Genomic DNA, 16,772 nt, shown 5'->3' with positions numbered 1-16,772 from the left:
ATCCTCAGCTGCTTTCTTTCATTTTCTCTCAATTTTTTGATAACACTTTTTACATAAATAACAACTCCTATATAAAGTTTTATGCTGGGTGATAATATTGAAGAGAAGGCTTATACAAATGGCCACACTCATTTATACAAGGCAATAAACAGATTTGCAAATTCAATTCTAATAATATGTGGTGCTTAAATACACAACACCCAAACAACTCAGGAATTGTCAGCATATGTAACTTACTCCTCCATTGCTCTGGTTATTCAATTTATTCACAATTTTTTAATGCTTTCCGTTTCAGTCTGAACATGTAGATAACTTATAATAATTGAGTATTTTTTTTTTTCTTTTTGTCTTTTTTTCGTGCCCGGCAATGGATCGCAACCCTCAGTGTCGCCCCCGTACCGGACCGGGACCGGCAACGGGATCGCAACCCTTGGTTATTCAATTTATTCACAATTTTTTAATGCTTTCCGTTTCAGTCTGAACATGTAGATAACTTATAATAATTGAGTATTTTTGGTTATTCAATTTATTCACAATTTTTTAATGCTTTCCGTTTCAGTCTGAACATGTAGATAACTTATAATAATTGAGTATTTTTTTTTTTTTTTTTGTCTTTTTTTCGTGCCCGGCAATGGATCGCAACCCTCAGTGTCGCCCCCGTACCGGACCGGGACCGGCAACGGGATCGCAACCCTCAGTGTTGCACCCGCACCTCGCTCAGCCAGTGAGCGGGAACCGGTCTGTATGTGGGATCCGAACCCTCGGGCGGGAGCGCCGCCGCACTCCCAAGCGGCGCACTGTAGCAGTGCGCCACCGGGCCGGCCCCAATAATTGAGTATTTTTAAAACTATTTTCTATAAAAGTTTCGGTATCAAGTTTAAACTCTTATTTCCATCCATTGCTTCCATGTAAAGATCCTTTTTCAAATTCATGTGTAACAAGGTGCAATATCTTTCTAAAGGCTTTTTAACATTCTTTAAATTCAGAATATTTCTAAGGTTAAACAGAACCTTCAGTTCAGTTAGATTTCTCACATTCATGTCACTCATGAGATTTCTCTTCTGAATGAGTTTTCACATGTTTGGTAAGGGATGCATTTTGTTTAAAGGTTTTTCCACATTCATTACATTCATAGGGTTTCTCTCCAGTGTGGGATCTCTGATGGATAACAAGTTGAGACTTTGCATTGAAGGCTTTTCCACATTCATTACATTCATAGGGCTTCTCCCCAGTGTGAGTTCTCTGATGTACAATGAGGTGTGACTTTTGGCTAAAGGCTTTCCCACATTCGTTACATTCATAGGGTTTCTCTCCAGTATGAACTCTTTGATGTTGAGTAAGGCCTTCAATTTGTTTAAAGGCTTTCCCACATTGATTACATGCAAAGGGACTTTCACCTGTATGAGTTCTCATATGGTAAGTAAGAGATGAGCTATGTCCAAAGGCTTTTCCACATTCATTACATTTGTAAGGTTTCTCTTTAGTATGAGTTCTTTGATGTATAATGAGGTGTGACTTCTTGCTGAAAGCTTTCCCACATTCATTACATTCAAAGGGTTTCTCACCTGTATGAATTTTCATATGTTTAGTAAGGGATGAACTATACTTAAAGGCTTTTCCACATTCATTACATTCATATGGTATTTCACCTGTATGAGTTCTAACATGTTCAGTAAGAGATGAGTTATACCTAAAGGATTTTCCACATTCCTTACATTCATAGGGCTTCTCACCTGTATGAGATCTCACATGTTGAATAAGGTTTGAGCTGTGTCTGAAGGTTTTCCCACATTCAGTACATTCATAGGGCTTTTCTCCAGTATGAATTCTTAGATGGTCAGTGAGGGCATGTTTATGACCATGGGCTTTGCCACACTGAATACATTCATAAGGTTTTTCTCCAGTGTGAGTTCTTTGATGTACAACAAGGTGTGACTTTTGGCTAAAGGCTATCCCACATTCATTACATTCATATGGTTTCTCCCCAGTATGAATTCTCTGATGGTCAATAAGTCCTTGTTTATGGCTGAGAACCTTTCCACACTGATCACACTCATAGGGTTTCACGCAAGCTTGAGTTTTGTCGTGGTTACTAGAAGAACTATGGCTAGATGATTTCTCATGTTTCTGTCCAATTTGAATTTTGTCTTGCTTAGTACGGGATGAGCCATGACAACATAATTTCTTAGGTTTCTTGCCAGTTTGAGTTTTGTCACATTTATCAGATGAGCTGTGGTTGGATAATTTTTCATGTTTCTTTCCAGTTTGATTTTTGTCTTTCTTTGTATCAGATAAGGTATGGCTAAATAATTTCCTGTGTTCTTTAGCTACATCGGATTTCTTTTTTGCACAGTTTCTTACATGACCATGTATGTCCAGATTCTGTTTCAAACTCTTTCCATGTGAATCAAATTTAAGGCTTTTTGTTGAAGGGTTGTGTTTTGTACTCATGCTATTTCTTTTCCCCCTTGAACCACTCTCACTGCCTTTCTTCTTAGTCAGAGTTTTCCTCTTGAATGCAACCTCCCTAAGGAGTTTGTTCTGAGATTCCTGGTTATTCTCTAGCTGGTCATCATCTAGCTTGACTTCTAAAATGGAATTTAATGAGACATTCTTGTAAATTTTTGCACTCTCATATTTTGGAACAAAACTTGTAAAGAAATGCCCTAGGTGGGAATGAATCTTTATTCAACCCTAGTATCCCAACGTGAAAGAAATATCAAAGGTAAATGTCCCTATCCTTTTGAACTTGAAAAGGAGAATGCTATAGTAAAAAAAAGATAAAGATAATTGACAAAGTGATTAGAAACAGCTTTGGGTACTTAAAAATATGACCTAGAGGGCTGGCCCCGTGGCTCACTTGGGAGAGTGCGGCACTGGTAGTGCCGAGGCCGCAGGTTCAGATCCTATGTGGGGATGGCCGGTGTGCTCAGTGGCTGAGTGTGGTGCAGACAACACCGTGCTGAGGGTTGTGATCCCCTTACCAGTCAAAAAAAAAAAAAATTATGACCTAGAAACCTGGGATAGAAGATGAAAAAAACACCAGAAGTACTGAAAAGGGAGTAGGTGAAGTTAAAAGAGCTTATGATTGTAGTTGACGCTTTTTGAGGTCTCCTTTCAACCCTAGCTGCCCAACTGATAATTCCCAACCTACCCATAGTATTTGGGTAGCCTGTACTATATTACTCCAACTTCGCAATTGAAGTCACAGTTGGAGACACATCTGGCTCAAACCAAGATGTCCAATAAGATTCTTCCTCCTAAAACTTCAGACTCTAGTTAGTTTCCACTTGGTGTTTAAATTTAAAAATGATATTGGGCAGGTACTAGTAAAGCTATATTTTCCCTCTCTAAACAGAAAGTTCATCAGTACAAAGAATAAAGCATACATACAGAGAATCAGAGATGTGAGATTGTGTGTCCTCAAAGAGACTACGTAATTTCAGTTCCCAATGGCTTCTGAGTTTCTGGTTTTAGTCCCTTCTGAGGTCTGGCTGAAGTATCTGCCCTAAGGTTACAAGAGATATACTGATGTCCTTATTGTAAATTCCTCTATTTACTTAGGCTAGCTAAAGTAAATTTTTGTTATTGTACCTGAGAGAGCCAGAATAGAGAACATAAGGTGAGTCCATCAAAGAGTACTGAAGAGCTAATAGGTGACTGAGAATAGCAGGAAAGGGTGTTCCATTGCTGACCAAAATAACAATGACATTTCTATACTGAAAAACAGAAAAAAAAAAAAACAAACAAACAAACAAAACCCTACAGTTTCTCTGAGTTCCCTGATGCTTTTATCAAATGATAAAAATCACAGTAATTAGCTTGGCAAACAAACTTTACACCATCTGGATTTACAGTGTACACACACACTTGTTTTCTAACAGTTTGCCATGGAGTACACCTTTATCCTTGTCATGTCATTCTAATTGCCAATTATAAATTTTAAGTATATTCCCAGCTCTAAGTGGTTGCTCAAATTCTGTCCTCCATTCATTATACAATTATACTTGTACATTTTGAAATGTCTTCTTAGCCCCTGCTTCCCCTCTCTGAGACCACCACCCACCTTGACAGATGTTAGCAGCCTCGTTTTTACTATATGATCCAACTTCTGGCTGAAAATAATTGATCAGACGATGGTAAACACCAAGCCCCAGCTAGTCCAATAAAATCCTTTCTCCTAAGAATTTGGAATTGAAACTAAAAGACTTCTGTTAGCTAGGCATCGATACTACATGTATAAAAACCTATGAACTTTATAGCTGGGGCTGCCATTTGTGGGTGGCCTTTTTCAGCTATATGTGTGGAAAAGCAAATAAAGCTTCAGAATGAGAATTAGGCAGACTCAGAGAAGCAGACATAAGAGTTCCCATAACCTCAGAAAGAAAGAGATAGAAAGTGAATAGTCCTGATGGTGGTAAAGGAACATGACATGGAGAAAATGAAAACTGAATTCAAACAGAAGAGTTATGGTATTTGAATAGACAGCCAAGAGATCCTATTACTTTTATGGAAGGCATTTAAGAGATTAGCTCCCGTGGAGTAGATCAGTTTTTGGAAGAATAGATACAGTAGGGAGCCTAGAGAAGTGGAGTTGCTGGCTGCTTTTTCATTTAGAAAATTTTAAGTGATGCAATACCCTGGGAGAAATTGTGTAACAGGACATTTTAGGTAGCATGACAAGGCTGCATCTTCCAATGGCCAAGGATGATGGAGAAGATGGGGGCAAATTTCCTGCTGGGAAGAAAGGGATCAAAACTCAAACCTCTCCTCTTGACGTGTAACATTATAAGAACCTCTTACAATGGTGGATTAGCCTGGTCCCAACTGACATCTGCCCCCAGGAAAAGATATAGAGCCCTACAAGAGAAATTTACCATAAGGGAAAGGAGGAGAACCTGAACTAGTGAACTGGTATAATAACAGGGTATTACTAGGGGAGAGTTGGGTCTGGCAGAGCATTTGATTAAAGCTGGAAGATTTCCCTGAATTTGAGACAATAACTAAAACATGAATTTTAAGCTAAAACAACTATAACCTCAGAAACTTAAATATAGAGCTCACTAGGCCCAGAAAATCCCTGGAGGGAATAGAACAGCCCTTCCTTGAGGAACTTCCAAGTACTTTGTAAGAACCTGAACCAAGAAGAGAGTCACTGTAGCAATGACAAAGATGTATTGAACAACTTAGGATTATTTTTCAGTTGTAACACCAAGTGTCGGCAAAAAAGTAAGGATAGCCAAAACTGGAGCTGCTAATGGATGGATCAGAAACTCCATGAGGTCTGATGTCATTTGAAGGACTGGTCCCTCTGGTCTCAGGAAATTCATGGGCTATTGGACAATTCAGGGTCAGAGGAAACTTAAAAAAATATGGCCGACATTCTGCTAATATGGGAACTGTAGCGATGTAAATAATAACAAAATATTTTAATGTTTGGTGGTAACATCTAAGATGAACTAGAAAAAAATGATTCAATAAATCTATCAAAGAAGTGGGACAATTTAGGTATGAGATAATCCAAACCTGATTTGTGTGATATCAGTGAGAATTGAGAAGAAAAAATAAAAAAGTAGGAATTGAGGAGAGGATAATAACTCCATGGGGGACAGGCCCTAAAAAATCAGAGTAGACCCTGATAAAAATAGAGAAGGTGAAAGGAACATCTAATTTAGAAAGAAAGACAAGCTTTCAATTTCTGACACCCTAAGAAGGAGCTGTCCTGTAAGCAGAGTAGATATGAGTATAAGAATTGGAGATTCCATTTGGAAGTCAGCAGTGTGAATAAATAGCTGGTACTTGCTTAATGGATGATCTCTTTGAGGAAAATACAATAGAAAAAAAAAAACAGTAGAAATACAATAGAGGAAAAAAACCCTTAGGGACACCTGAATAAAGTGAGAAGGAAGAGAAGCTGGTGAGTCAATGGTAAAGAAGCTCTTAGAGACACAGGATAAGATATGATTTAAGTTGTACAATTCTAACTAGTTCTGCAAGAACTTCAGGCTAATCAAAACTATTTAAGTATGCACTGGAAGGTAAGTGGTGGTAACTTTAAAGTCAGAAATTTAGATACAGGCATGAATTTTGTGGAATTTGACTGCAGGGGTTGAGGAGTAAATGGAAATAATGATGTGTTATAGACTGTAAGTATAGAGCATTTCACAGTGAAAGGAGGGAAATGGAAAGAAATTAGGGACAGAAACATCCTGCCAAGACACTTGGAAAGAGGATGGATCTAAGGAGAAAATTTGGTACCCTGGGGTCAGTCTTGAAGTGTGGGTGGAGGAAGGGAGAAAAACTGAGGATACTGGGAAAAGGGAGGATAATTTTAAAAAGCATCATTTTAGACAAGGTAAGCAGGAATGAGATTAAGAGAATAGCTAAGACTATTAAACTTTGCTCCTTCTAAAAGTTGAGAAATGGAGCATATGGATAAGAGAAGGAGCTATATGGAGGGGTCAGGTAAGCATGTGAGGGGCTGGTACCAAAGGTTTGGAGCCCTGCTTTTCCTACCACGACCTGAGTTGTATTATTGTTCCCTGTGGAAGGATTATACCTCCCAGTCACTCCCAAATGCATGCCCATTGGAATTGTACCCCTCCCTGGGGAAAGATTATACATTCCAACCCTATTGAACACAGGAATGACTAGGTAGCTTGCTCCGACCAATAAAACGTGAGCCAAAAGAAACATCTACAACTTCTAAGCATTCACCCTTTTTACCCTGTACCATGAGACTAGAATTTGCCAAATGGGGAATGCTCTTTCAGTGCAGGTCCCCGAATGAAGATAAAATAGAATAGGGCTGCCGCTTGAGCAAGAAATATCTTTCTTCCTGTAAGTCACTAAGATTTATGGGTCATTCTTTATTGGAGCAACAGTCTAAGCTGACTGACACAAGTGATATAACCAAACTCCCACAAGTAACACTCACTCACCACTCTAGTGAATCCCACATGAGAACCCTCTTGTGGACAGGTTCATAGAAAGAAGAGATATTAGAACCTCCAAGGTTAGAGACTATGGAGTTTGAACTCTTCTCCCCCCAGGAGATTCTGATATTTTTCTACTGCTATTTCCTGGTTAAGAAAGAAGGATCTGGGATCTTTAAGAAAAATTTAAGAATAAATTATTCTTTTAAGAATTCCAAAGTTACTACCAATAAACTAGGAACTCACTTCCATTGGCTCCTATTTGCTTGGGACTTTTTATTTTACTTGGATGACCTTGACTGGGTCTTTTCCCCTTCCCCAACCATGGCTCTTCCCCTTTTTCCAACTTGGTGATCATATCCGGTTTGGAAGCTTGATGCCCTGTTCAAGAGAAATCATATAAATTGACTGTTAGAACAATAACCATCACAGAAACAATGCCCCAACATTTGCGCTTCTGGGCCTTTTAAGGCTAAAGAATACATGGCTTCTGAAGTTACACAATGCAGAGGCCCATGTACCTCACCCAAATAGACCCTCCATTTTGGAGGCAGGGGCATAAGTATCCTGTCTAGTATCCCAAAGGGATTAAAACTCTTACCCGTAAAAATCAAGAACAGACTTATCAAGGACTTCAGAGAGAAGGTATCAAAGTGAACACATTTGGAATTATGAAGGAATTGTCCTTACCTACTGAGGCTAGGTTGCTGTAGTTCTCCAGCATCACATCCTTGTACAGGTTCTTCTGGGTGGGATCCAACTGCTCCCATTCCTTCTGAGTAAAGGCCATAGTCACATCTTTGAATGTTACTGATCCCTGTAATAGCATATTCCTGTTCAATTTAATGTTATCCACATTCGGTAAATGATTTGGACAAAATAATGATTTGTTCTTACCTTGACCACTCACTGTTGGTCATGATGTTATATAGGATACCTATTCTCTACCCAATTTTGCACTTTTTGAAAAACAAAAACCATATTAAGAAATGTCCTATGGTAAGTTTCTTTGATAAAATCATACAAATGTCAGACAGAAATGCAATTTACCAAAAACAAACAAAACAAAACCAAAAACAAACAAACCCCACCAGAAACAGAATCAGTCTTTATCTTTTCTTCTATAACCATGGATGCTAAAAGGCTATGGAGCAGTATTTGTAGTTTATAGAGTTCTGAGGTAGAAGAATAGAGACCCTTGGTTTTTATAACCAGTCAAAAAATCATTTATGTTTGGCAGCAAAAGTAAGATATTTTAGGCATAAGGATACAGAAAGTATATACCTATGTACTTTAGAAATAAAGAAGGAGAGAGGGAGGGAGAAACAGAAAGGAGAGGGAAAAAAGGAAAAGGAGGAGAAAAAGAATGATATTTAAAAGAAGGAAAATAGAATCAGAATAAAGATTTCAAGAATGGGAGAGACTTAATAATATACAAGAGAAAACAATGAGTAATAAAACCAATAAAATGTCTAGTTAAATCTAAGTAAGTTGATAACATGCTTGTGCAACTGTTATTAAAGTATTCTTAAAATCAAGAGGTATAAAGTAAGAAAAGTAAGCAGGAATATAACTGGGAGGAGTTTGGAGTAAGGGAGAAATTAAAGCATGTTAAAGTTCTCCTCTTATTGGCAGGTAGGAGGAGAATGATACAACTATTGGAGAATTTTGATACTAATAAATATACATTCAAACATGTTTCACATTTAAAAATAATCCCTTACCCCCACATAACACAAATCAATTACCTGCATGTATCACCAATCTCTAACCCCGAGACCTCCAGTCACTGACTCCTAATAACACCCCCATCACTGATTGTCACGGGCCTTCCAAACTCTGAGCCAGTATAGCCCTCCCTAATCACTGAGCCTGCAATTCCAAAATGACTGACTCCAACAAACTTTCCAATCACTAACAGCAACAGATCTCCCCAGTCACTTGGTCCCACAGACGATCTAATCACATATGCCCATAGGTTTCTCAATCATTATTACACATAGGACATATGAATCTCTGTCTCCCATATGACCCCAAATCCCTCCTCCTACCAATCCCCAATCAGTGTCACTATCAGAACTCTCAAACAGTTGCCTTTACGGAAGCCCTAATCACTGTCAACAAACTCCACTACACCCTCTACCTCTTTTGCCAGTCCCTTCACCTGGCTTCCTTTAACTGAAATCTGTCTTCTGAGGATCCTGCTTCCTTACAGTAGTCTCTAGTGGAGGTTGTTTGTCTTTTTTTTTCCCCCCAATGACTCATGTACTTCAGGGTCTGAAGATGAGGTAAATGATTATTTTCAACCATTTCTCATTCTTCCTTCAAAACCCGTAGCTTGTTTAGCGTGTCACCAGACTTTAATCCATTAGTCCTTCTTGTTTCAGTGATTTGCTAGAACTCACAAGACTGAGCATAAGTTGTATTCATACCTATGATTTATTACAGCAAAAGGATACAAAGCAAAATCAGTTAATCAGAATGGGAAGCAGCCCAGAGGAAACTGGACACAAGCATCTACAAGTACGTTCCTAGCACAGTGTTATAACACCAATGTCAAAGGTTCGGATCCCTGTACTGGCCAGCCACCAAAAAATTTTTTAAATTTAAAAAATAAATAAAAGTACTCTCCCAGTGGAGTCACATAGGACGTTTAATTCCTCCAGAAGTGAGTTGTGACAACACATGTGAAATGTTGTCTACCAGAGAAGCTCATTAGAGATTCAGTCCCAAGGTTTTTACTGGGGGCTGGTCATGTAGGGACTCCCTGCTTGCATGTACAAAAATTACAGAGTCCCAGAAGGAAAACAGATGTTCAGCATAATCCACATCGTTTATATACTTTTGGCAAAGGGAGCCAGTCTTAGTTCTGGGAATGGTAGGAATCCTCCTGATGTCTAATTTCCTGGATGCCAGCCAAAGGTCAACCTTGCAAGCAGGCCTGTCTAAGGATAGCATTTTTAGGCTGCTATGTTAACTCTTCCCTGCAGTCATCCTGTCTCTTTCACTGAAAACTTTAGCAGCAGCTTCCTCTTTGCCACAGCTCCTGCCAACATTTTGCACTACCTGTATATGAATGTAGAAGAGCCATTCAACACCCTGGCCTCTCTCTTCCCTGATGCCAATAATCTTTTCTTCTACCTAAATTCAGCCACCTACTCATCACCAATCCATACCTTGTACCTTGCCATCACTATACCACCTCCAAAATCACTGCTTAGAACGTCCTACTCTCTGACCATCTTTTCCTATCCTGCCAGCTCACTTTTTTAGTACTTCTACTTCAGTAATTCTCCAGAGTCATTGAGCCATCTGATCCATTGATTCTAACCACTTTTTTACAATCTTCCACCCCCACACAGCCTAACTTTCTTTCTTGTTTAGATTCCCTGTTCTAATACCATACACACTCCATTGAAAATTTTAAAGCTTTGACTTTCTCTCCCATCTTCTCTTCCGCTGTACTCACCTATCAAAGCTTCAACCTTGGGTAAACACAACTCTCCTCTTAATCTCTGCCTGCAACTTTGCAGCTGAACATTGCAAGAGAAAAATCAAACAACTGTTCTGACTGGACTCACTTCACATTTATAATACATATCTCAAACAGGCATCCAATACTGTCAGCAATCCTACTACGTATCCCTAGAAAATTTACATTTCCTCTTCTCAGTATGATTACTCCAAACCTTCTCTTTCTCTCTGAAATCTATAACATCTACAACTTTCCCACTCTCAGCTGATGAATTTGCCTTATACTCCAAAAAGAAAGTACATGCAAATGGATAAGAATTACCTTGCCTTGTTACCAACAATTCTACCAACCTGTTTCCAAACCCATACATAATATACCTTCCCTTTTGTTAAAATGGAAGAAGTCTTTCTTCTTTCTCTCACCTAAGGCCAGTTTCTTCATTTGTGCTCTCAATCCCAGCCCCAACTGCCTTCCCAAGGACTTCACTCCTGCAATTATACCTCTTTCTCTTTTATACTCTATTTCTCCCTGTCTACTGGATCATTCCCATTGACATACAAAGTTGCCTTAATATCATTCATCTGAAGAAAGCCCTCTCTTGATTTCATGTTCCATCCAATAAGCACTGTATATACTTGCTGTTTCCACTTCTTTACCTCCCATACTTTCAACTCACACCAAGGATTTTACCTCCGTCACTCTACTGAAAGAGCTCTAATCCATCAAAATAACCATTGAGCTACATCTGGGCAAAGTCAAATTCTCTGTAGTCATACTTTGAGACTCACAAGAGTGCATGACATAATTGATTACTGCCATTGTCTTAAAGATCTTTCTTCTCTATGCCTCTTTGACACTACACTTGGCAGCTTTCCTCCTACCTCGGTGACCACCTCTCACTCTCCTTCTGGTTTTTGCTTTTTACCAAACCTCTAAATGTCACAATGACCCAGGCCTCTGTCCTTGGCCATCTTCTTTTCCCTATCTGCCTTCTTTTCGTAGGTGATCTCAGTCAATCTTAGGCCTTAAATACCATCTTTATGCTGATGCCTTTCAAATACTATTCCCTAACGCAGACCTCTGTTAAGTTTGAAATTCAAATATCTAATGGCTACTCAACATCTCTAGTTGGATGTGTCATGGGCATCTTCACATGGCCAAAATGGAACCACAGTCATCACCCTGGATCCCCTTTCTGTCCCCCAAATCTGTTATTCTCCAACCCTACCCTTTCTCAGAAAATTGAATCACCATCCATCCAGTTCCTCAAGCCAAAAGTCTAGGTGTAAATCTTGAGTCTTCTCTCATGTTCCATATCAATTCATCAGTAAGTCCTATTGGCTTATCTCTAGATGTATTCTGAATCTGATTTCTTTTTATTTTTAGAGTAGGGCTACAACCCTATTCTAAATCATCATCATCTTTTGCCTTTTACCATTGCAGTAAACTCCTAAATGGCTTCTTTCCTACTCTTGCTCCTCTGCAGTCCATCTTCCACAGAGTAGCCATGGTGATCTTTATAAAGTATCAATCAAATCAGATTACTCCCCTGCTTAAACTCAATGATTTCTCACTGCAACTAGAATAAAATCCAAATCCTTACTCTAGCCAATAAGATCCTGCATGATCTGGTACCTTCACACTAATTTTCCTTGTTTCTTAAGCATATCAAGTTCACTTCTACCTCAAAGCCTTTGCAGTTGATGTTCCTTCTTCCTGGAACACTCTTCAGATCTCTCTGGCCACCTCCTCGTTATCATTTATACCTCACCTCAACTGTCATTTCCTCAGAAAGGCTTTCCATGACTAACCTGGCTAAAGTCACACAGTTTCTACCCTCACTCACTCTCTACCACATTATCCTCTTTTACTTTCTTCATAGCACTGATTAGTGCCTGGTATTATCTCATTGTTTATATTTTTATTGTCTCTTTCTTATTTCTAGAATGTAAAGACATTGAGGGAGGGACTGTGGCTCTATTTCCTGGTATATTCCCAGCACTTAAAACACTTCCTGGCATAAAATAGGTGCTCATCTTACATTCTGTCTATGACTACAAGTTTCCAATCACTAACACTCAAATATTCCTCAATCACTAACCTTCACAAACTTCCCCCAGTTATGGAACCTTGTAAGTTCCCAATTACCATTCTCTACAAAACAATTATTAACCTCCACAGACCTCCAATTACTGACTCCTACAAGAATCCTCAATTACTAAACCCTGCGATCCCTCCAGCCCTTGACCCCTTCAGGTTCCTAGTCACAGAATCATAGAGGACCTTTAATCATTAATTCCTACTAATCACCTCATCACTGAAAGCACTGTTGACTCCTGGACCTAGTCACTGACTGCAGAGAACTCCCTAGAGACATAGAAATCATCTACCATCTCCAGAGACACCTCAACGTTGGCTCCCCACACTCCACCAAATACTATCTCTCAAAGATACTGCTAATCAGACTTCCACAAACAACATCATCACTGGCCCTCACAGATACTCCCAATCACCAACCCCCCCAAATCCCAACACTGCCCTCTTTGACAATCCCTTCTCGAACCACCACAGGCCCCTATTATCGCTGGCTCCCACAGACCTTCCCAATCTCTGACACATCATGAAGTCCCCCTTTTTGATCCCCATAGCTTTCCAAACCCTGACCTTTCAGGGACTGCCACCGGTGTCCCCCACAGTCCTCTCCCCCTCCCTTTGTCTCCACAGGTCCCTAAAAACACTAGTTTCCTAAAATTGTAGCAATCACTGACCCCACAGACACCACCCACATCACTACCCCACAGATCTCTCAGAACACTAACCTCCCCCAAAACCCTCTAGCGTCGACTCCACCAATTTCCAAATTACCTGTCTTCACAGACTACAGTAACCCTCCAGTCACCGACCCCCAATTAGAGCATCTATGGCCTGCAAACTCCCTGTCCCATCACCATTCTCACCGCGGCGCTGGCCCCGGGCGTGGGCACAGCAATCTCCAGTGGACGCCCGGCCTCTTCGGCAGTATCCGGAATCCTCCTCAGGTTAACGGTCTCTAGCTTTGTTAGGATCTGGTCGCAGCCGGAGGCCGTCATGGCGATCACCCGGAGAGCGGCCGCAGCCGGTCCCGCAGCTGCGATGGCGGCGCCCCTGTGGAATCGCCCGCGGGCGCGGCCATCTTGGCAAAGACCCCGCCGTACAGCGGAGACGCGGGGGCCTCTGGGACTGGGTCGGGCAGCAGAGCGGGGCGAGGGGGTTACCAGGAGGGTCCTGGAGTGGAGAGATGGGAGCGGGCGGGAGCCCTGCTGAGTTAGTCGGGTGCCTTCCTGTACGTGGATGTAGAAGAGCCATTCAACACCCTCGCCGCTTTCTTCCCTGATGCAGGGAGGCTCTAGGCCCGACAGCCCACCCTCGGCGCTCAGAGATTTCACTGCAAGAAGACTGCTTGCAGAACTTGCAGTCAGTGCAGCCAGCTGCCAAAACCCAGAAATCGCAATGCCTTGTGCGGACGTCAGACAGCAAGAATGAGAGAATTTGGAGGGAGAAAGGAAAAATGCCTGATCGGGCAGATAATTTTTTTATAGAGAGAGGACATTAATATTTGAGATATATAATAAATCCTTTAATTTATGGTGTAAGAACGATAAGAAAAAATGAAGCAGCGGGTTGAGTGAACACACCACTTCTGGTGAGCCAGCCAGTGACCAGAGATGACAATGACATCTCTACCGCCCATCAGGCTGGCCTCCCCCCTTTCCTTCCTCTTCATTTAACCGGACCATTCAGATATTTGCCCTTTCAAGAAAATGAAGTGACCACCTCTCAGTCACAGCATGACCTCCTGCTTGCTTTAAACTTACCGATTAAAGCTCCCCGAGGGAAATTTGTTTGGATAATGCCCTAGACAAAATAGAGGCATGGGCCCACCGGTCCCCCTCCCGCCCTCCTCCCCCACTTTTGCCTGAGTTCCCTGACCTCCCTGTGTGTGTGGACTCCTCCAGGCATATCCTGTACGCCGCAGGGTCTGTAAGCACTAAACATTCTTAAATTTTCACTTCGTGGTTGTGTCATTGAAGCCCTGCCTGCAATCCAACCCCTGATGGAAAGGAAACCTCAAAGGGACCCATGCAGGTAGGTCCCCTGCTGGTGCTCTTTGGTCCAAGCCTCTCAGCTTCTGGGGCCCATGACTCACAGGAGCAAACTCTAGAAGGGAGCGTGCGGCCCCGGACACAGCCCAGCCCCGGCTGGCAGGCTGCGAACACCCTGGTCTGCCACCCAGGGCTCCCCAGGGCCACCTGTCCTGACAGCCGTGCGCCGGCGGCCATCAGGGCTCAGTCTGCGGGTCTAGGCTCAGGGTGTCTGTCCCAGGACTTCGGGCTCAGGGCCTGACAGCGTCTTGTGGGGCGGCTGTGGCTGCGCCCACACACCTGGGCCGGGCAGGGCGCAGTGGCCACCACGGCCTCCCTGTCTGGGCTCTTCCAGGGCCTGCTCAGGGTTCAGCTACTTACAAGTGTTACTGTTGTCAAAAGGACATCGAGAATACTGTGTAATGTCAGAAGATTCTCATGGGGAGAATAAAAGCTCTAAAAAACGACACCCATAAAGCAGACTTAGCTACCTCGTCATGAGAGTCGCCGTCACACAGCTACATGTGGGGATGCCGTGGACCCCACTGCTACGTCCTGCCACTGCTGGGAGCCCCTCAGTCAGCTTCAGGGTGGGTGACAGACGAGTAGCTGCTCATTTCACTAGATGTGGAGGCAACGTTTGGGGGTGGCTGAGCCCTGCTCTCACGCTGGCAGGGGGACATGGAATCCATGGATGGGGACCAGCTGCCGGCTGCCTCAAAGCACTTAGCCATAATGCCCGAGGCGGGACTGACCTGCAGCTTCCCTCAGCCAGCAGGTCCCCTTCCTCTCCCCTGCGGTCCTGCAGAACAGAAGGGGACGGGACTGGTGGCTCTGTGGTGTGTGGTAGAGAGCACACAGGGAGGGGCCTGGCTGCACAGACAGGGTCGTGAGCAATGGCTCTTTGAAGGTTCTCCAACTTCTTGTCCTCTCACGCCCCCAGAGAGGACAGGGACACCTGACATGAGGGGATGTGTGGAGTAACCTTGGGCAGTGGGTGTGACCGCCACAGCGCCAGGTGGGCCCAGGACGGTGAAGCAGGAGCATGTCCTCTTCTCTCCAGGACAAGAGGGGACCAAGAGGAGGAAGAGCAGCAAATGTCTCAGCAAACCCAAGGGGGAGGGACAAGGAGGTTACAGCTTTAAAGGAGGAATCTGATCACAGCCACAGAAGCATTCAGCTCCTTTCCAGCGACTGCAGGGGCGACTCTCTTCCAAGCGAGGAACACGACAGTACACCTCTGCAGGAGCCACACATCCCTACCATGCCGATGTCCTGAAGGGGGTGAGGAACAGGAAGAAGTTTCCAGTGCCTTCTGGACAAGGGCTGGGTGAGCTTGGGGGATATTGCTGTGGTGGGTCCTGGGCTGACAGGTGCAGGGCCGAGGAGCAGGCTAGGTGCTATGCAAGTATCTGTCACGTCTGTGGCATAACTGTGAGCTTGACAATGAGTTGTCCTTGCTGGGTGTGTACCTTGAGGAAAAGAGGCACCTTTCCATGCGGACTCTCCATGTTGGCTGACAAATGGATTTGTCACAGGTCAGAAGGATCATCCGGCATCACTGGTGAAAATATCTTTTCAGTCCAACCCTACACCTTAGAGAAATGAGGCAGAGGTGAGGGAGAAATCGTGGGCGGCAGGTACCTGCGGGTCCTGCCATGGCCACTGTGGAGTGCAGTGGTCCCATCTCCGCGGACATGTGGTGCAGCTCGTCTCTGAGCACAAACACAATGGCTGTGGCGATGTTTTCTGACCTGGAAGTATTTGTTTCGTTGCTGACCCGTGGTCTTCTTATTGCCATTCTTTATGACATGGCGCAGGATCTTGTCCTCGGTGCACACAGCTGTCCTTGAGGGTGATGACCCCTCTGTGGCCTTCCTGTGCTAGGGAGCCCCACGGAAGCAGACTTTGGGCTCACACCTCATGGGCACAGGTGGCTCCTGCCGTCTGTAGGAGGCTGCAGTGCTCCTGGGCTCGCCTTGGACATGCTCAGCCGCTGAAGTCACCCCGCCACAGCGTCCGAGTGAGTCTTCTCGTTCCTGCACATCCACGTTCTCTGGTCAAGGCCGTTAAAGGGCGATGCAGACACTGCTGAAAAAGAAGAGCCACAGTGAAGGGGAGTCACCTGAAGGGGGCACGGGCTTCCTGGGAGTCCCCATGAAATAAGTAAGGGAAGAACTCCCGGAGCCCGCATGGAGCCTCTGCCCAGCGCAGGTGCGGGCGGAGCAGCTCATGCTGCTG

General features: G+C 43.2%; 1 protein-coding gene and 1 long non-coding RNA gene across 2 annotated transcripts; one reads left to right on the top strand and one right to left on the bottom strand.

Annotated features, from left to right (window-relative positions):
* Window positions 1–514: 514 nt before the first annotated feature.
* Window positions 515–15,093, bottom strand: ZFP37 (ZFP37 zinc finger protein). Its single transcript, XM_008591132.1, has 6 exons — window positions 15,023–15,093; window positions 13,368–13,674; window positions 7,626–7,752; window positions 7,182–7,316; window positions 840–2,588; window positions 515–594 (listed from the first exon to the last, which is right to left on the bottom strand). Exons 1-5 carry the CDS (start codon window positions 15,028–15,030, stop codon window positions 1,042–1,044), a joined length of 2,124 nt encoding a protein of 707 aa, XP_008589354.1. The 5' UTR covers window positions 15,031–15,093; the 3' UTR covers window positions 515–594; window positions 840–1,041.
* On the top strand, window positions 13,359–14,458 carry LOC103606553. The gene is made up of 2 exons (XR_551898.1): window positions 13,359–13,448; window positions 13,789–14,458. It is a non-coding gene; the product is annotated as an uncharacterized LOC103606553 (long non-coding RNA).
* Window positions 15,094–16,772: the final 1,679 nt, after the last annotated feature.

Source organism: Galeopterus variegatus, unplaced genomic scaffold, assembly GCF_000696425.1.
Source record: "Galeopterus variegatus unplaced genomic scaffold, G_variegatus-3.0.2 Scaffold6685, whole genome shotgun sequence".
Taxonomy (NCBI): Eukaryota; Metazoa; Chordata; class Mammalia; order Dermoptera; family Cynocephalidae; genus Galeopterus; species Galeopterus variegatus.
Note: the sequence above shows the minus strand (reverse complement) of the source record. Positions and strands in the feature narration are given on the sequence as shown.